General features: G+C 39.1%; 1 protein-coding gene across 4 annotated transcripts in view; it reads left to right on the forward strand.

The window, feature by feature from the left end:
• LOC119889958 (protein diaphanous homolog 3-like) overlaps positions 1-21,724 on the forward strand; it is a 183,561-nt gene that overhangs the window by 15,980 nt on the left and 145,857 nt on the right. For all 4 annotated transcript variants that reach the window (XM_038700908.1, XM_038700906.1, XM_038700907.1 and 1 more), the window contains 3 exons: positions 7,880-8,010; positions 20,328-20,402; positions 20,670-20,739. In XM_038700908.1, coding sequence (XP_038556836.1) covers positions 7,880-8,010; positions 20,328-20,402; positions 20,670-20,739 — 276 coding nt within the window. The remainder of the gene's footprint in view (positions 1-7,879; positions 8,011-20,327; positions 20,403-20,669; positions 20,740-21,724) is intronic.

Genomic DNA, 21,724 nt, shown 5'->3' on the forward strand with positions numbered 1-21,724 from the left:
AAATATTCCTTTACATGTTTGTTTTTTGAAGGTTTTCTGGTTAACAAGTTGACTTAGTGTATTGCAAAGAAGTGTTGCATTTATTATATTTGTTTTAACCAGACATCCCTCCAAAGTAGCCTCAGGCTATCCATCTCTACTTACCATAGCCTGTTTGTATGCCTACATCTGTTTACCGGCATGGTAAAAAAAATGTGGCCACTGGTCAAAATGCAATAAATTAAAAGCATTCAAAACACCAGTTTTATTGAATACTACATGTACATAAGATGTGGGAAACTGTGTGTTTATGAAGGGAGGTTGTAAAAATGAGCATGTTGTTATGTCGGTAACTGCTTAAATAATATATTATGACAGTAGGTGGAAGATACTCTTCAGGCTTCTTAAATCACTCTCAAGTCCATGGCATAGTCAAATTATGACCATTATTTTATGAGTTAGGCCAGGGCTCTCGTGTAATAATTTACCCTCTCAGACCAATACCAGGTCCTTTAACAGTAATACACTCAAGGTTATGCTATTCTCTGGTGATGGGCGGATGAAGACTTCTTTCCATTTGTCCACTGTGGGCTCATGCATTTTGACTTCATAGTTGATATTTATGTAACATTTCATATTAGTCACAATGTCATGTGATTACAGAATGAAATAACTATAGTTACTTAAAGTTTTTGTTGATTTTGGCAGAAATTGTGGACAAAAGTGGCATGAGTACCACCACCTGGCGTCATAGGCTACGCTCAGACTGCAGGCCTTAATGCTCAATTACGATATTTTCATCCAGATTTGTTTGACAGTTCACATTAATGCTTAAATGTGGCCCCTATCAGACTCCAGTGTGAATTGTCTGCGGCAGAAGAATAACACAACGTCACATGTAGCGCGCTGTTGCAGGCTACAGAAGTAAACAAGGAGCAACAGAGGTTAGCCCCGGTTAGCTCATGGAAGACTCCCGTTTTTTATTGTCCTCTCACTGGTCACATTTCTCCCGAATTATGACAAGTGTTCACAACTTTCTGTTCTTTTCATTACGTTTTTTGGCGCTGTACAACGCAACTGCCCCACATCTCTCTCTCTCTCTCGCTCGCTCTCTCTCTCTCTCTCTCTCTCTCTCTCTCTCTCTCTCTCTCTCTCTCTCTCTCTCTCTCTCTCTCTCTCTCTCTCTCTCTCTCTCTCTCTCTCTCTCTCTCTCTCTCGTCCGCCTGCCATAAAGATCTTGTTTGGGCTAAATTTAGCCAAATCAAAACTGGTATCTTCCAAACTTTCTTTTATGTACAAAATTACATGTGAACCTGCCAAAGGTGAACTGAGGTGTTCACCTTTGACTTTATCTGGATGACCTGCTCGCAAGCCTCAGAGACCTTTTAATCAGCTAATTTTAGAAAACATGACACAAGGGCTAACTGTCCCAGCATTGACCATGTGGTCTCCTGGGTGGCAAATTCCAATTGTGGCTAAGACTTGACTTAAAGTGGTTGATTGTTGAAGGAGGTGATCATTAATAGAGGAACAAATGCCCAACTAGGTAAATGTACGTTATTGAATGTAAACAATGTTGATAATGTTACTGAGTAATTACACATCACTCCCCTCCAGCACCTTTTGTTTTTTAATGACGATGTAGAACTTTTCTACATTTTCTACACATATACATATTCTACATATACATATATATTTGCAAACTTGTCACCTTTCACCAAGATTTTGAATAATTATGATATGACAATAAATAATAATTAATGTTGGTTAATATTAATCCATTGGTAATATTTGTTACCTTTTCCCTGAAAACCCTTGTGGCAAATATTTTACATGACCTTGATTTAATTATTTAAGCTATATATTACATGAATTCACAACTGATTGAAGCTCACCAGTTAAGGCTATTTTATTGGACCTGTAGTATGTTGCAGCAGTGTTTGGATGCACCAGAGGTAGTCGTGTAGTGGAATGTCAACTGCAGGCACAGCATAATATTTAGGTAATGTTGTCTTTTGCCACAGCAGGGAGACGAAACCTGTCGCTTGGGTGTAATGTCAGTTTTTATCATTGTCATTATCTCTGTATCCTCTCCCCAGTATCTGATCTAGCCGAGGGGACGGGGGCCTCAGAACACTTACTCTGCACAGCCCATGTTCAGAGAGTGAGTGCGGAGTGAGACAGACAGATCAGGGCATTGCGGCCTTGCTCCACTTTTGTGTCCTGTTGTGAAGGGAGGAGGGTCCCAATGGAAAGGGCAACCGAAATGCGGGGAAAATGCTGCTTTATTAATTGTTACTTGAGAAAGAAGCATAAATCACCATGGGTAAATGAATAGATGAGATTTCTCTCACAGAGTTGCGGGTGGATGTGATAGGACAGCGATGTGCGAAGATTCATACTTTGAAGTTATATTTGACCATATCTCACTTCTGTCAACCACACCACTTGCTGGTGCAGTGAAATGTTTTTGTTTTACCCTTGTGAAGAGTTCTGTTTTATATAATGCGTAACAGTGGAGCGCAATCCTCTGCAATATTTTATATATAATTATGAATGCAATTGCCACAATGTAAAGTAGGGATGTACCGAATGTTTGGCATCCGAAATTAATCGGCCGAAAATAGCAAAACAAGCACTTTCGGGGGTTCGGCCTAATAAGTCAAAAGACCGAATAACTTTTACCGAACAAATACGTTGACATGTCGGCAGTGTGAAAGCATTGTAAAGTGTCTGAGAAAGACTCAAAAATCGCTGTTTGCAGACACTGTTCGATCTGTGGCTGACGTCTTAGAAAAGGCAAAAAATGGTCTGAACCACTTTGAGTGTTTCTGTCACTTGTTTCTGAGAAGGCGATTAAGCTAGCTGCACCAAAATTTGGAGTGCACACGTATTCAAGCCTTTATGATCTTTATGAATCCTCTGAAAGGGACCAGTGCGAGCTGACAGGCAGGTTAGAGACTTTATCCTGTCATTTTCTCACTTTACAAAGACAACAAGTGTTGCAGTACGAGAGTCCTAACTGAAGAGAGGCTATGAAGTCTTCATGTTACGCATTACGAGGACACACATTATTATCAAATTGTGCCGGACTTGATGAATTTAGTGCAAGGATGCACGTCACGACATCTGTTTTTTCAAAGTAAGGTGGATACAGTATGGAAATTAGATTAATTAATTAATGTGACCCTCTCGGGCTCGGACCAACCCACCATAGTCTCTCCAAATCTTGTGGGAATCACTGAGTAAAAAGCACATTTTGACTATTCAATTCATGCAATGGTTAAAAAAAAGGCAAATTATATGAAAAAGAATGTGGGGGAAAAAAATAATAAATAAAATTGAGGGAAGGTTTTCGCTATATTCGGTTTCGGCTGTCACAGGTGTTATGCCGAATTTTGCAAGCCTGCCGAGAATTGTATGAAAATGCATTAAAGTTCTGCTTTTAAACGCTATACTATTCTTTGTGGGGTTCATCAATAGTTATAAATGATCAGTGTATATTTTATGAACGTTAACAATTGTTAATATATTATTAAACGTAAAAGTACCATTTCTTGAGACTCAGCATAAACATCTGCCGTTAACCGCGTTCAAACAATGTGAACAGCAGTGTCCTCAAAGAACCTTAATAAGTGGATGCATAAATCGACAAGCTTCGAATACTAAAATCAATCAGTTAGCTGCAGCCTTACATCAGTCCATCTCTGTACTTTTTTGCAAATTTCAATCTGGCCTTCCAATTCTTCCTGCTGATGAGTGGTTTGCATCTTGTGGTGTGGCCTCTATATTTCTGCTCCCTGAGTCTTCTTCAAACAGTGGATTGTGATACCCTCACCCCTGCACTGTGGAGGTCGTTGGTGATGTCACTTACTGATGTTTTGGGGATTTTCTTCACAGCTCTCACGATATTTCTGTCATGAACTACTGTTGTTTTCCTTGGCCGACCTGTTCGACGTCTGTTGCTCAGTACACCAGCAGTCTCTTTGTTTTTCAGGACATTCCAAATTGTTGTGCTTGCTATGCCCACTGTTTGTCCAATGGCTCTGTTCGATTTTCCTTATTTTCTCAGCTTGACAATGGCTTGCTTTTCTCCCATAGACAGTTCTCTGGTCTTCATGTTGGCTTATCCTCTTTAACGGGAAATTCAGTCTTTATAGGTTTGAACCATGGATGAAAACTTAGACTTGTCATGCAGAGCTATTTAATGTTTCGACAATCAACCTAAAAGGCAACACCTGGGCAACAAGAAACATCTGTCAGTCACATGTTCCAATAGTTTTGCTCACTTGAAAAATGGGTGGGTTCAAACAAAGGGTGGTATGTCCTGAGTTGTTTAATACATGTAGATGTGAATACCAGGAAATAAAATTCTGAACTCTTGTCTCATACTCATCTTTTGATCTTAAACCCAAATTTCTTCAGTTAACAACAAAAACAGAGGAATTTGCCTTACCGTTCCAATACTTTTGGAGGGCACTGTACATTGAACGTGCCGCTGTGTCCCGGCACATTCACCAACGCAAAGCTAACAGCTTGCCCTGCAGCCCACACCGCTCTCTCGACCAGAACTGTGTGGGACAGTGATTGCGCCAGTACTTTTGGAGGGGACTGCATATTGACCAATATATATCAGAGAAATATAGTTATAAATAGCATGGAATTCATATCAAGTTGAGAAAAGGATTGAGGCAGAAATGTCACAGGGGCACTCCCTGGGCTGCTTCTGCAGCAAATGATGTGGATGGGGCTAGGGTTGCAGGTGGGTCCCCGGCTCCCCTGATGCCAGCAGTGGGCAAACAGTCTGTCACTAATGCTCCTTTAGCGAGAAAGGCCCAGCCAGACAGGCCTGTTGCTGCCATGAGCAGCACTCATGGTTCTCTCACTGCTGAAGACCTTAGAGATCCTGAGAAACAAACAGGCTGGTCATCATCATGGCTCTCCAGGAAGGGAGAGGCGTTTGCCCACTGGGCTAGAAGAGGAAAAGGTAGGAAGGCAGATACTTACTGTGTGGGTGGAATTGGTGAAATTACAGCCACTGTTCCAGTTACTAATGACAGAGTAAGAGACATACGAGGCAGGAGTTGGCCTAGGCTGATGATGCCAAGAAAGAGTTGCAATTGTTTTAGCCATGATGATATCAACTCTGGAGGGTGTTGTCACTGAAAAGTGCTAGATTAATAGGACTACCAACTGATTGGGAGGTGAGTGCATTGATGGCGGAGGATATTACAAATAGAATCACTTTTTCCAGAGGTTCAAACTGGATACCAAGCTATTCAGTACTCACTCACTATCACAGGAGACTTGGAGCCGTAATGATGTTTTTCTTTCCTGGCTCTCATTCAACATGCATATGGATTTTACTGTGCCTTTTTAAGGGTGTTCAATATCCCTTCCTAAGGCTACACAGGTGCTTCTGATCATTACAACACAGTTTTTGTTGATTGAAGATAAAAGTGGGTTTGTTGAGTGAGATTGTGACACTTTTTTATAATTATATATTGAGGAGCATAACATAGATTGGGGCTTGAGGTGTCAGGAGAGAGATGGGCTGGGCATAGTTCCATTGTTTTGGCAGCCTGCAAGTGTTAGGTATTATTTGTTCCTGCCAGTACAGCGTCTTTCCCGATGTACTGTGCTGATTGCAGTACAGCGTCACCACATCAGCGTAATGTGACAATTGCAGTTACAAATGACAGAAATACACAAAGTGCAACGCTTGCTAGAAAACAGTGTTTACCATGAAGACACCTGTCAGATTTTTGTCAAGAACTGGAGGCAGGACGAAATTTGACGCCTTGTAATTCTCAATGCAGCAATGTAGCAGGTACATTTTAATTCAAAGGTTATACATTGCTAAAAACCTTATGGGGATGGTGGAATCAGGGTGACCTTTATGTCATGCACATACAAATAAGTAGTAAAACCACTTTTTACTACTACAAGGCCACCCTGATTCTTGCTTGTGATCATAGATTATTGCAGTGTGAGCGATAATGGCTGTCTCAGTTACTTGCTGTGATTTCTCTGTTGATGACAACATTTTGAACCAACCTGAAAAGACTTTAGTCTCTGTGCGTCTTTGGGAAATGTCATTTTGTGTGAAATATTTGAAAGTATGGAAATACTTATATTTCACACAAAATGACAATAATAAAGAGACATGGTTCATCGTCATTAAAGAGGAATAGGCATTTGGATTTATCCACAGGTTTCCTTTGCAGAATGGAAAAGTATGGGATTTGATTTTGGTCTGGATAAGTATGGAAAAAAAGAAAAGAAAGTATCAAAACAGCTCCGCCCCAAGCGCCTTTTATATGTGTTCCAAATCTGGACATACGCGACCAAATTAGTTTGAAAGAAAATACAGCAATAGCTTTGAATTGCATATATACATAACATATTCTCTACTTTTGAAGTGAGTGCTTATGCTGAAAACTAGGTGGCCCTATCCCGACCATATTGGCTGTCCCCCCAGTCCTAAGGCTCCTTTCTTGAGGGAATTTCCTGATTTATTTTTTTCATTTTTATTTTTTTTATCAAGTCTAGTTTAAAATTATGACAGAATTGTTCTGTGGTGATTTTAATATGCATATTGATGTGCCCTGTAATACCCCCGCAAATGATTTTATAAGTATTACAAATTCTCTTAATTTTTTCTCTTTTTTTTCAATTATTTGGCAACATAATAGCATACATAGTAAGAACATGTTTGGATTAACCATTTATTTACATAATCAATATCTAGCTAATTGTACTCAGATGCCATATATGGTCTGAAAAATCTACAGAGAAGACTAGAAATTTGAGTCTGGAAAGTATGGAATTTTGAAATGGAAAATGTGTAGGAACCCTGTATCCATAACCTTGAGCTTTCTTATTGATCAGATGCTTTTTTCAGTGGTTTACCACACTCAAACTAAAGGTCACGTACAATTACTCACACATGCCCACCCTGAGGTATTATGCCCATGCTAATGTATAGTTGACACACTGATGGTTTATTGAAATAATACAGCTATTATTGATTAACTAGCATTGTGTTTCAGAAACAGTAAATATACCTCCATATGCTATTTAATGGTAAAGCAAAGGTAGTAGACAAATTTGCATCTAATTGAATGGCTTGTGACTGTCTTGCATATGTTTCCATGGTAAGTGAAGCTAGTTTCTTCTTGCGCATGAGATACAATATGCATTTGAACCATAAATAAACTCTCATTTACCAATAGAATTTCTGTCTCTTTAAGGATTTTCTAACCCCGTTTCAACAGATGTCAATATAAAAAACCTGCCTATCATATGCTTGAAAATTATCCGTCATTTTGAGATGTGATTAAATGCCCAATATGTTATTTTTTTGTAGCAACGTTCTACATTGTCATTTAATGTATATATTTATTTTTGCAATTAATCATTCAGTCTGTCAACTGTCAAAAGTAATGACAATTGCCCAACCCAAGTAATGACTGCCCAAAGAAATGTATCAAATTCACTTTCCTGCACCTGTGCTGCTCTCTATATTCAGCGTATTCAACTAAGATATAAAATAATTTCAAACTGGAGTGACTGACCAACATGTGGGTAATTTTATGATGGTAAAGGGAAAAATTAGAGATTCTAAAGGTGGCTTTTTGTCTGGTCTTTTTTTAACTATTGCATTGTGCGGGCAAAGGTAAGTGCTCTTCTGAGATAAATAGATTTTCGCGTTCATAAAGAAACAAGAGCAAAGTACTATAAAGGAATCCATGGGCACTTTAGGACATTTGCGCTTTGGTGGTTGACATAGGGTCTTTATTCAGTGTACTGACTATTCAGACTTTTCGGCCTCATGTTGTTTGATCACTTTTTCCGTGGCTACTCTAAAGAGATTGCTTCTTTCCTCTCTTTCTTCCAGGGTAGCTTGAGAAGCAGCCATCAGATATCTCCCCAGGAATTCTTGGGAGAGCTGAAGTCAGGGGTGATGGACGAACGTCTGTTTGCCTGTCTAGACTCATTGCGTGTGTCCCTTACCAGCAACCCTGTCAGGTACAGTACAAGATTATCACAGTGGGGATGGATTTGCTCTCTTTATTTAAGTGCCTGGACTTAAACTTAACTTTCTCTTTTGTTTAATTATTGTGTTAATAATTCCACAGTATAAAGACATTTAGTTGGGTTCAGCATCATATACTGTGTTTTATTATTGTGTATATAACTTATACCCTTTGTAAAAATTGTATTGATCAAAATAAATAGAATTTTCATATTAGTTTATTGTTACAATGAAATGATTCAATTAAGACATAAAAAGAACAGAGTAGCAATGTGAACAGAGATGTAGCTCACATACTGTACAGTTGTGACTGTGAAGATCATTCCATGCATAGGTGTGAATCAGAGTTGGAGCAAACTGAAAATGCTTTATCGCGAACAAAACACCATAGCTTGGTTGCTGAATTCATCCAGAACTGACCCAGAACCTTTGAGTGAACTCATTTTAAACCGTTGACTGTATAGAGTTCTACAAAGCATAACCTCTTGCTTCAGTCCACCATAAGCAGTGTGTGACTTTGTGGGATGTGTTATTCCGCTATCTAAGCCACATTGACAGGCAGATCCTCTTGTCTCAGTTGTCTCACTCTCTTAGGTTTCGATTGTTGCTTTGGGCTCTCTCTGTCAGAGGCTGGGGATTAGCAAGTTTGTTTCACATTTTCATATACTCTGCCAGACCTACTTTAAAGGCAGTCAAAAACCTAAACTCTAGTCTTTACTGACTTTTTAACACTCACACACCTCCTACCGCCACAATAGTTAAAATAAATTAGTTTCACACATATCTACAGTCTGCATTTTGCTTTGATAAGTGTTAAAACTTCTTTTTTTTTGCGTTTCCACTCACATTTTTTATGCATCAATTTCAATTAAAAAAAAGGTGGAACAAAACCCACCTTTTGTTGCCCTCGTCAGGTCTGTTGGTGGCATAACCAAGGTAGAGATCATCAACAGCTGCTTTTGGCTGCAGGAGCCATATAGTATGTCTGTCTGTGTTGCTTTCAATCAGGGAAGGCGCTTTTCTGTTAATGTTCTGTGAGGTTAATGGTAAATAGGAGGGATAGTTGGTTTATCGCCCAAGTTTGGATAACAAAAGACAATTAAAGTGACTTTTAAATTGATTTTCTTAACATTATTGCCTTAAACTCATTTATGGCGTGTCTACACATTTGATATTATCAGGGTTTGACACATTTAATTTTGTAAATGTCTTAATAAGGTGTCAGTGTTAATTAAATAAATGTTTATTTTTGGATCAAACCACAGAGTTTGTCATTTATTTATTTAAAGTATATTGTTTACTGCTTGTGGTTAATTTTGACTTTTTATTTTTATTTTTTATAAACAGACATTTAACACACTGTGTGGTCATGGAAATTTGCCTAAAAGTCTCAAACAAGAAATTGCAATACCTCTCTAGACTCTGCACAATGCTTTTCTCGTGTAGAATTGTTCTGTCATGCTGTTCACGGTTGATTGAGGATGACTGTGGTCTTGCATCACGTTATGGACTCTCGCCATGTATTTTATCCCTGATCTTTAACAATGTGGTGTGCTTTTGAACCAGAGTTTGCATATGAATAGCACTCACGCCCACGGCTGCGCTCTCCCACCTACTTACACAATAGTGCATGAGTGATGGCACATGGATGTAGGAGTAAAAGAACAGAGACTTCATTATGTTTTCTATAACCTCTTGAGCACTGCAGCTCTATTAAGATGGCCAAGAGAAAATTGGCATAAAGAGGTTTTAATCATGATGCATTTTGTGAGCCTCACTTTGTTCTTGATTAGAATCAATGACATTAGCAAAAATGTACAAACACTGCGAAGGACTCATGTGCTTCAGAACTTGAATTGGGCTAATTAGTGTAAGGGTGGGTAAAAAAAGAAAAGATGAATCACTACTTTTCTATTGAATTTTTAGAATCACAATATCTATTTTTAGAGTTCCAGAATTGATCTCCATATGGAATTTTGTGCTTTTATTTTGGTTACTGTCTGTACATTTGTGCTTAATGCTATATGAAGGCTGTTGTTACTTGCTGTAAATGAGACAGTTGGGATGCACTATGTAAAAATGTCTACACTGTATGAATTGAGTTATTACAACAATGCATGAAAAGTTTATGAAAGCATGCGTACCCACTGCTGGGACCCTCACCTGTGTGATCATCGTGGAAAATGTGACCTGGAGGCACAGACTTTTAATGAAGTCACCACTAATAAAATGGACAGTCAGGCTCATGTATAATGATATAGTTTGGCTTGACCATAAATCTGCCTTAGCTAGAAACAGTGGGCCAACAACAGTAACCTCCTGCTATCTAATAGCACAATTACAGTCCTGAGTTGTGGAATTGATTTGGCAGTAAAGCTATTTTGTCTGCCACTGTTGGATGTTGATCACTGTCACTTCCTTGGCAGTGTTGTAGCAAACATCTCTCCCTCTTTCAGGCATGCAAACTCCTCACATTTCGGCGAAATTTGCTATTTTGAAACCAAAATGGGTCACCTACGTGATTTTTGCAGATCCAATGAGAAAATATTTGGGGGCGGTTGGTCTTTGCTAAGACAGCATTTAGACCTACCCGTTTTAATTACAGAGTACTCTCCTCTCTAGCTTTGCAACTCTACAACTGGCTCTGCCTAAAAAGTCGTCACTCAAGGGCGAGTCTTTTTTCTAGTCCGCTACACTGCAGAGTCTGACAGCTGAACATGTGAGGACGATAAAAGACTGTCGGACGAACTGTCTGTCGGAAAGCAAGCCTGACGTAAGACAGAAGTAAGCTAGCTTACAATGTTAACTGTCTGATACAGTCATTTTGTTAAGTTTAGAACTTTGCCTGCTGTTATTAACAAGTAATGTTAGCTAAGCTAATTGTTCAGAGCAGTGGCTACAACCTGGATATAATGTAGGCTAACATGAACAGGATGCAACATGTCGGCATCTGTGCCATTTACACTGGGGACTCTGGGAACATGTCCCCATCACTTTTTGAAAGCGTTTGTTAAAAATGCTTTAAAAAATAGCCAATGAAAGTACTTTGAGAAAGGCTGGTTTGCATTTTTAAGTAAGAATAAACAAGCTACTGATTATAAAATGAACCAAAAATGTGCAGCACCAGTCAGTAACTTTAACAACTTGTTGTCACAGTTTCTATTTGGCCAAATCTTCTGTTCTCTCCCTGTGAACATGACAAAAGAGGAGGGAAGACTAAATCATGCCTGCATGTGTGCTAATTCAGCAGGGATGATATTACATGAGAAAAGTTGATCTACAAGAGAAACGTGAAAGCAACACAGAATTAAAGCTGCAAGCAGCGTTGGGCGGGCCCTCGCACGTGTAGCGCGTCGTTGTGTGAGGTGGCCGTGTTGCATATTCTGGATCTCTGCCGGTACGGCTGTGAATTTGCTACGCGCTTCGGACGCTGCATAAAGGTGTTTTACGTCACTTCCTGTGTCCCCTTTGTGGCACTACATGGCACTTGGCGCTATAAATATAAACTAATATTGGCGTGTAGATGTCTTCGGGGTGGGACAGTTATCAAGCACGTAAAGTTTTGTTCAGATGTGAGCATGTACACTGAAGTTACAACAACTTCCTGTGTCATGGCGAAGAGTTGATCTTTGACGCCACGCCACGGACACGGCCATTGACGAAAACTCACAGATAGCACAACTTTTCATCGTCAATGCCTTTAGAAGGCACAGCAGTAATTTGAAGTCGATCGGACTAAATGCCTAGGAGGAGTTTGTTAAAGTACGGAGTGTGTAAATCATCCAAAAATGGCCGTAAAATTGAAAATGGCCGACTTCCTGTTGAGTTTAGGGTATGGGTTCTTGAGGCTTTTTTGTGCGTCTTGATATGATACATGTCCCCTGAACATTTTGTGCATGTAGGTTGAACGTGGACGAGGGGCTAATTTTTTCCAATTTTCTAGGTGGCGCTAGCAAGTCATTTTGCCACGCCCATGCGCAAAACCCATAAAATGCGAAAATTTTCACCACTTCTGACATGTGTGCAAAGTTTGGTGAGTTTTCTAGTATGTTTAGGCCCCCAAAATTGAGCTTACTTTGCAGAAAAAAGAAAAAAAAAAATCTTTACAGTTTCAATAGGGACCTCGCACGGTTCGTGCTCGGGCCCTAATAATCTTTATAGTTTCAATAGGGACCTCACACGGTTCGTGCTCGGGCCCTAATAATCTTTACAGTTTCAATAGGGACCTTGCACGGTTCGTGCTCGGGCCCTAATAATCTTTACAGTTTCAACAGGGACCTCGCACGGTTCGTGCTCGGGCCCTAATAATCTTTACAGTTTCAACAGGGACCTCACACGGTTCGTGCTCGGGCCCTAATAATCTCTCATCTCTCTAATCTCTCAATCCCTAATGACCAAGAGCTGCACTGCATTAGATTCTGTATTTCTAGATTTTGAATTATCACCTGCCACCTGAATTTTGTTTTCCTTTACATAAATAAAAAATTTTCATCATAAATTGAAGTAGGAAAGGCAGAACATGAAATGTCACCAGAATGCAGGAAATTAAGTGTTTAATGCTCAGTTTTGGGGAAGACTCCCAGACCCTTCAACTTATATATTTCAGCTTTGATGATTTCTATTAACTACTGTTAATTTATCATCACATCTTGTTCTTGTGACGCTAGTATGCTGCATCGACACATCCCTAATTTGAGCCCTAATGTCCCCACTACTTTTCACCACAAAGTGATGCCCTTGCATGTCGGTACCTTTCTCGTGTTGCAGTAGACGAATGCACGTTATCTATAGAACATGTAAGCTTAAAAAAAGGCCCCTGTTACACTATCTCTGTATGTTTCTCTGCTTGCGTATCCTTCTCACCTTTTTTACCCCTGACCAGTTTGCATGCCTGCTCTTTGCCTCCATTGAATATCAGGGGGTAACATTCTGCTAGTATAGGCTGACAGACTTATACGCTCTCCTTCTGGTTCAGATTCCTTCTGGTACAGCAGACAGACTTAGAGGTATTTTGGTATTCCTGCAGCTCTAGTGTCACTCTGTGACGCTTGCTAGTGACCCCTGTATACCTTATCAACCTCAGCAATTCTAGCTCTCCCTCCATTTTTGTGAAGATAGGCCACAGGACTATGCCACAGGACCAGCAAGGCTATAGGATGTAATTGTTTTAAATGGATTTGATAAATGGATGTGACAAACAAGTGGAAATTGGTTTTTGATATTATATTAAAACTGACCTTCATGTTTAAGGCCCTGGATTTATTTTTTCAGTTTAGCTATAAAGTAGGGTAAAGTTTAGCATCCCTCTTATTTACACCAATATTTTTAATAAACCTTAGATGCTCTTCCAGTCTCTCATAAACCTGCCACCCAAATACCACACACAAAGATTCACAGTTCCTTAAACTAATCACACTGATAGTGTCATAAGTACAAAATATACGCATAAATGTCTTCTTTCTTATAAGGGAATTAAATACTCAGAGGCTACTTTATTAGACACACCTGAAAAAGTCTAATGCAATTCAATATAACAGCTTAGCAATACATACATACTACCTTCACAGAGATGATAGGATTCAGTTGTGATTGTCGCTGTCAGATAAAAATGTAAAAAAATGTTTTGCCTTTCCTATTTACAAACAGGAGGATGGGAGAATTTTAGAAACACATGTCAAGATATTAATCTATAATTTATAGTATGTATTTTTTCAATATTAAACCTATAATTTCATTGTCATTTATGATTTTTCTGACATCATTAACATTTCAGCAGCACTATACAAGATTCTAGGACAGAATAGGATAATGAAAGATAGAGCTACCAAAACTATTTTGATGTGGTGTAAAATATGCTTTTTCGATTTCAAAGTCTGAGGGAGGCATACAGACATGGTAAACAAGATCATGGTTGAATAATCAAAGATTTTTAATGTACACAAAATGTTTTCATACATTTGATGTCTCGCTAACATGTTTAGTTACAGCCCTAGTATTTGCTGTGATGAATATTCTCAAAGTATTTTGGCAATTTGGCAAAGATTTATAGCTGTACAGCAGCTGTACAATAACAGTTTGACTGTTATTATCGTTAACAATAATAATAATATAGCAGTAACAAATTATTACTAAAAAAACTATTTCACACCACTTTCAAAACTATAAACTCAATATAAATATAAACAGCATCATATTTCTTACTTTAAATACCTTACCTTTGATAGTTTTACAGGCATTGTATTGTTGTGTCTGCTAGAGTGACATCAGTCAGTCCTTACTCCTCTATTTTTATTTCCAATGTTCCACATTGCTGTTACTTGAGCCTCCTCTCTGTCCCTGGAGAACCCTCCTGTAGTCAGTTAACTTGCTATGCTCAGGACAACATTTTAAAGTAAATTTTTTATTTCTGGTTCGTAACCACTTTAGCGGTGTGCAACACTGTGCTGCACTGCCTAAGAACCTTGGAGGCATTCTCCTGAGACTCCGTTAGAAGTCAAGCTACCTTAGCTGTGAAGTTAGCCAGATAAGGTGGCTCATTTTTCTCTTTGATTTATGACTGTTTTTGTTTCCCAGGGAATGGGATGATGAATTTGTTTTCCTTACTTTTTTAATACTCTCTCCCCAGCTCTGTTTCTTGGTGTCTTTCTGAGATGATAGCCCTCAGTGCTTCTTTTGCATCTGTTGATGATGAGCTTTGATTTCAGAATGCCTCTGATCGCAGTGACCATTAATGAATGTTTATTGCGCTGTATAAATATCAAATAAAAGTAGCTTACTGTCTTTCATTCACATCTAAGGAGACTGACCCAAAATTGTAATCAGTGTTTATCCAGAGCTACAGCAGAGCTAATCAAAGCATTGTAGATGGGATTAAGAATGGTGGTCATCGGGGCACCTGTTAGCTTCCCTGGTAAACCACGCGCACTATGTATTAAGGCTGAGTCCTTACTGCTGCGACCCTGGTTCAACTCCAGCCCACAACCCTTTGCTGCATGTCATCCCCTAACTCTCTTCCACATTTCCTGTCTCTCTTTAGCTGTTCCTAACAAATAAAGTCCAATGTTTCCAACACCATGTTTAAAGTATGCCATGAAGAATTAAAGACAAACTGAAGGCAAGAGGGGGTCCAAACCGGTACTACCAAGGTGTACCTAATAAAGTGGCCAGTGAGTGCATTTGTATATTCATTAAATTGCATAAATTGATAGTATTTACTGGGGACAGTGGATCCTAATTGACACTTTAGAGATTCAAAACAAATTGAACACATGTCGTGGTTAGCTCAGTAGCTAATTTGCACCCATAGGCTCATATTTTTGTCAAATCTGTACACTGCTAACAGATAGAAAATAATTAAACTGACCATACACCAAAATTTCTGCTGCAGCTCTTAAAGCCACATTTATAGATCTGCTCTGTTACCTAAATTAACATTTAAGGGCTAGGAAACTGTACACGTCTCTCCTGCAGTCAGATAAGACAAGCTGTGGAAAGTGTTTTCAGATCATTTTTGCACAACACAGCTACAAACACTGAGGACATTCAGCCAGAGAATGTGATTGAAGTTTCTAGCCAGATGTCAGGAACTAATGAAACCCAAGGGCTGCCAGAGCACGCTAGATTAGCAAAAAAATCTAAAATACTAATTACTTTAGAGACTAGACAGCATGTCAAATACAAACGACTTAACTGCAGAAGGATAAAGAAACAGGTCGCTATATGAATATATCTACTGATTCCTCTTTGAAAGTTATGATCATCAACATTTTTAATGATTCCAACTTCAATACTACTAAAAATTGTAGCCTTAAGTATAGTCCTTTGAAGTATAAACTAGCTATAGATTAGTGTATGAACACATGATGTTTGTAATCCAGTAATCATGACAAACAAACAGATAAAAGATAGCTGACAGGTCACATTAGAACACACAAGCCCCAACCCCGTTGGTGCCCCCATTGGTGCCTTTAAGACACTGTATGGATTTGGCCTGAATTTAGCCCAGAATTTGGTTGCCCCCGATGAACTGAACCAAATTTCTGCCAGGTCAGTTGTTGTTTGACAAGCTGTTTGAAGGGGGTCACAATGCCTGATTAATTGCCTAAACAATCAGCGATGTGGCTCTCAGATGATCGATTGGATTACTGGCATGTTCAAAATTTTGGTCGGCTCTCTGGCTCCACGGTCTGATTTTCCACACAACTGCTGTAAGGCGATCCATTATATGAAACTGCTGTCATACAACACTGAACTTCGCTGCAGTACAGTCGGACCATATTGTCTGCGTGTTTCATAATAGAACTTCACAAAGTAATGGGGGCCTGTTCTCCTTTTTGAGGATGTAGCCATATTGTTTGAGTAAAACTTTATTGGAATTTTCACTAGACAAAACCAACCGGTTGGTTTCGCACTTATGCTCAGTGTGAGCATTAAAGCGTGTAGTTTGAGTCAACACAATGCAGTCTATACCACTAGAATCGCAGTGTCTGTCCAGCTTTGTGTGTCTTATCCCAGCTCCTCCTGACATTCAACTATGACACAAAGTCACAACCCTTAGATACATTGTTGCCTCAGCCTGATGATTCTTGTTCTTGAAGATAAGACTTTTCACAAGGTAATGTGGAAAGCTATTACATTGTCCCTCTCTGGCCTCTGAGATCTTCTAAAATTGCCAGGTCCTTTACTAGAAGCCTTTTGAAAGATGACTTATATCACCACTTTCAACTGATTGTTTTCCTTTGCTCTCTGCCTCACCTACTGATAGTGAAAAACTAGCATGCAGTTGCCACTGGGCTATGCATTTCAATGAAGCTCATGTCAAGACCCTCGCCTTGCCTACTTTATAACCAGAATAGCCTGGGCCATGGCCCAGTGAGAAGTGAAGGGTAAATAGATTTTTTTTCTCTCCAACATGAGAGCGTCATTCCTTAGCTACCTTGGCAGCCGCCTTCCTTGTACTCATCAGCATGGCGATGACAGTTTTTGTCAGCTTCCCTCATTTTCTTGACCGTGTATGCTCACATACACATAGTCATACACTTTGATGATGCATGGGCCTACACTGCTTCTCTGCCTGGTGTCCTTCTTTGGTGAGTAAAAGGCAGTTATGATTTTTTAAAATAAAGATATAGCCTTTGTTTAAACAAACCATTCATTACCATTTTATATGCTTGAATTACTTGTCATGTTATGTTAAGGACATTTCAAGATCACTGTTGTTGTTTCTATTTCTTCTAAACTGGAGGAGTCAACACACAGGGTGAAAAGGGGTGCTGCAGCAATGTGCAGATTGACAAAAAAATATGGTGTTTTTTGAAAATGAAACCATGTAAACATATTCTAGTATAATCCCTAAATAAAATTATGACCTGACAATTGGCATAATAATGACTACCTTAAATTTGTGTCATGGAATTGGATTTCTCCAGAATCGCTTACCCCACCTTTAAGTGCCTTAGTGCCAGTCAGGGCGCTGCCTTGCTGCATTGGTGCATTGGACTTTTTCCTTTAAAAATAAAGTAACTTTACCTTCAAATTTGACGTGTAACCATTCTTTGAAACTAATACCCTTACACATATATTGAGTCACTGCACTCAAACTCACCTTAATCATCACTAGAGCAGCTTTTCTTTTTTTCATTTAGTGGAAAATGTTAACCACGTGTCACACCTGTGTGTAATCAAGGTGTGATGTAAGGTAAATAAGACGAAACAAACAAAATAAGCCTCTACCATCTGTTAGAGATCTCCCTAGTTTTTAAATACTAAAAATACTTTTGTCACTATTCTTTACCAGACACAACAGTGTAACAACAGACAAATAAACTCATGGACAAACATCTACCTGCAACCCCATACTTCTTTTCAAGAAATTAAATTCAGATAACGGCTTCCATTTTATGTTGTCACCTTGAGAATTTCTGTATGATTTGATGCTGGGAGGCATGCAGCGCGTTGATTAGTAGAGTACAAACACGGAATGCTAATGTTCAGAGATGTTATTCAGTTTCAATCAAGAGGGAGGTGCAGTCACTCACAATCTCACTCGTGCTTTCTTTGTCTCTGTTTTCTGCATACCTAAAGGTTTTTGTCTGTACTGAAAATGGAATATGTGTTTCTGTTTGTGCTACTTATTTGAATCCTTATTTTGAGTTAAAAATGTCCCGTTCTTTTTAGGGCTGCAACTAACGATAATTGTCATTGTTGATTAATCTCTGTATTATTTTCTCGATTAATCGAATAGTTTGGTCTATAAAATGTCAGAAAATGGTGAACTGCATCCATCAATGTTTCCGAAAGCTCAAGATGACGTCCCCAAATGTCTTGTTTTGTCCACAACCCAAATATATTCAGGTTACTGTCATAGAGGAGGAAAGAAACCAGAAAATATTCACAATTATGAAGGTGGAATCAGAGAATCTTTACTTTAAATTACTCATGAATCGATTATCAAAATAGTTGGCGATTAATTTAATAATAGACAACTAATTAATTAATTGTTGCAACTCAAGTTTACTTTTAAATGTATATCTGGTTATTGTCCCATTCCCCACCATGGCTCTTGGGTGGATCTCCAGCATATAATTTGTGTCTGTAACATGGAAAAGAGACAGTTTTATTATTGCCAGTCTGTTTTGATTATATCCAAGAAGTCTCAAAGTTGGATTTATTTTTATAAGGCAATAGTGTATTGCTTCTATTAAGTCATGCACCACTATCACACACACCATGCTCATTCATCTGCATTAAGTACATGTTTCACACACATTGTAATCTGGAAGTGAAAAGACTAAAGGAAGTCTTTGGTTTATGTAAATGACTGCCAGGTTTTCTGCTTTGTTCTGACAATTCTCGCACAATATTTGGATCCAGAAAGAGTTCACTACAACCTCCTAACACTGAACCTGCCTCAAGTGTCCATGTACAGTGGCAGCCACTCAGACTCAACTCAGTGGACCCCAGCCTCTATAGATCTTGTACTGAGTGCCTGTTCTTGTGCCGCTATGATTAGTACTTCTGTGCTGCCCTTTAGTCCAGCCTTTTCCAACCACTGGTAGGATTTCTTCAGCCACTTCTTCTATTTGTCTGTAGTACATGCTGTGCAGCGGCTTCTCTCCATGAAGGTTCTTCATCTTCCTTGTCCTTGCCCTCCGGTTTTCTGCTGCCTGAGGCATTCACTAAGACATTCATCTTTGGGGGCCATCTTCCTGATGTATTCTTGGATCTTTGCCGTTTCATCCTGGACAGTGGTCTTGACACTCACTAGCTCTTGGACTCCCTTGTTATGCTTGGTGTCTCAGGGTGCTGGATTTGGGGTGAAACCCTCCATGCATTGTGAGGAGTTTTCTTGTCTTGATTTCAGTAGCATCTATTTCCTCCTTTGGCCAGTTTATTATAACAGCAGGGTATCTGATGACAGGCAGGGCGTATGTGTTGATGGCTCGGATCTTGTTTTTCCCGTTCAGCTTCCTTGCTGCCTCCTCATGGTTTCCGTTAGCCTGTGGCACCCCAAGGTATTTGTAGCTGTCCTGAACATCTGCAATGTGGCCTTGTGGTAGTTCAATCCCCTCGGTTCTGATCATCTTCACTCTTTTTGATACCATGCGACCACACTTGTCCAGTCCGAACGACATTCCAACGTCGTTGCTGTAGATCCTGGTAGTGTGGATCGGTGAGTCGATGTCTCGCTCATTTCTGGCATACAGCTTGATGTCATCCATATAGAGGAGGTGACTGATGGTTGTTCCTCTTCGGAACCGGTATCCGTAGCCAGTCTTTGTGATGATCTGGCTGAGGGGGTTCAGGCCTATGCCGAACAGCAGCGGGGATAGTGTATCACCATGGTATATGCTGCACTTGATGGTGACTTGCAATTAGCTTTGAGTTGGCTTCCAGACTTGTTTTCCACAGCCCTACTGAGTTCCAGATGAAGGATTTTAGTGTCCTGTTGATGTTGTACATTTCCAAGCATTCCAGTATCCATGTATGTGGCATTGAGTCGTAGGCTTTCTTGTGTTTGGCTCCCCTGGTATTATTGCCCATTCCCTTCTGGGCCCTGTCCATGTATTGAGCCATGTGCCTACTCATCTTAGCTGTTAGTTAGTTAGTTTCCCTCTGTCTGTAATATTTTAGTGCAGTTTTTCAGGTATGGAGTGCTATGTTTACTACTGCTGCCTTTCTCCCCAGCACACAGTACTGAATTCTACATGTGTTTTTCTGTCTGAAAGCTTCCCACAGTGGTAGATGAGTATGAAAGTGTTGTTGTCAATCGTGCACTGTTGTGATATTGATTTAATGTTTGTTGTTTCAGTTGGGTGCAGAGCTTTGGTCATGAGGGTCTTGGACTGCTGCTGGAGATTTTGGAAAGGTTGCTGTTCAAGAAACAGTAAGTTTATGCATTTACTCATGTGTAGTCTTCTACAGACGCTTACATATGTCACTGTAATTATTTGTGAATTCATACAATCACTACTAACAAATAAGTAGTAATCAATAAATGTCATTGGAACAAAATACTGTAATTCAGCCCCAAATTTATACACTTACTAATAACAAAACATTGGCAGTGTTAAAGTTAACAGTGTCTTTCTTTGCAGTCTGTGCGCTGTACATTAGAGATTAACTGCTCCTCATTATTCCCTTGTGTCCCTAGGCAAGAGAAGATTGACAAAAAGAACCAACATAAAGTTGTCCAATGTCTTAAAGCCTTCATGAACAATAAGGTAATGACAGTAGATTTTTTGTGAGTATACTCAATTTATAATAAGTTTTTGTTGTATAGCAAGTTGCCTATTGACATGACTTTCTTTAACCTTAAATGAATGCTTTTATTCCCCAAAACCAGTAAATGTGCAATTAGTTTTACTTATGTGCATGTGTATTTTTTATATTATTATTTTACAAAACTCAGTCAGCAAGACTGTATTCTCTGATCTTTTGAAATTGGTAAAACTACCTAATAATCTGATTAATTGTTTGTAGTTTTGGGAATTGTTTGTGTCTGTGAGCATAATGTGCCACATTAACTTTATTTGGGAGTGTCTCAGATTCTTTGAACTTTCATAGGCTCATTAAAGCGGCAGGTGTGGTGGTTGTTATACACTACTGCCCCATGGAGTTCCCGAATTCAAAATTTGACTATTCCTACTCTAATATTATTAGGAAATACATCCTAGAATTAATATAACTTTTTTGTCCTTCTACCTTGGGGAAAATCTATCTGAAATAACTTGTTGAGTTTGATCTCCAAGGGTAATTTTAATCCCATCCACATCAACATCTGGTGTGTTCATGCAATTACCAAATTAGGCACCAGGGATTACTAAGAGCCCATGACTGGTGGAGGAGAAGAGCAGCATCGCAACAATATGTTGAAGGGAGTTTTCCCTGCCAGTTGAAGGGAGTTTTACTAATGTCCAGATGCAATTTGGATAACAAATGTGTGACATTTGCACAGATCAAAGGTTCCCACTCCTGAGTAAGTACTTTGTGATGCGAAGCCAGACATTTTTTAACGTCAGGAGTTGGTCTGTTAGCCTAATCCTTATAGTTCTAGAGAAGTACAAAAGGATTACACAAAATATACTATTAGTTATTGATTTAGTTACTGAGGTTATTTCCTGGGACTTTATAGCTCTTGGAACTATTTTTTCCAAATAAGCCATAGTATAGTTTTAACTATAAAAGTAAAAGAAACAAAAAGGACAT

Source organism: Micropterus salmoides, unplaced genomic scaffold (genome assembly GCF_014851395.1).
Source record: "Micropterus salmoides isolate LMB-PRFRI ecotype aquatic unplaced genomic scaffold, ASM1485139v1 Ms_hic_scaffold_6, whole genome shotgun sequence".
In the NCBI taxonomy this organism is placed as follows: domain Eukaryota; kingdom Metazoa; phylum Chordata; class Actinopteri; order Centrarchiformes; family Centrarchidae; genus Micropterus; species Micropterus salmoides.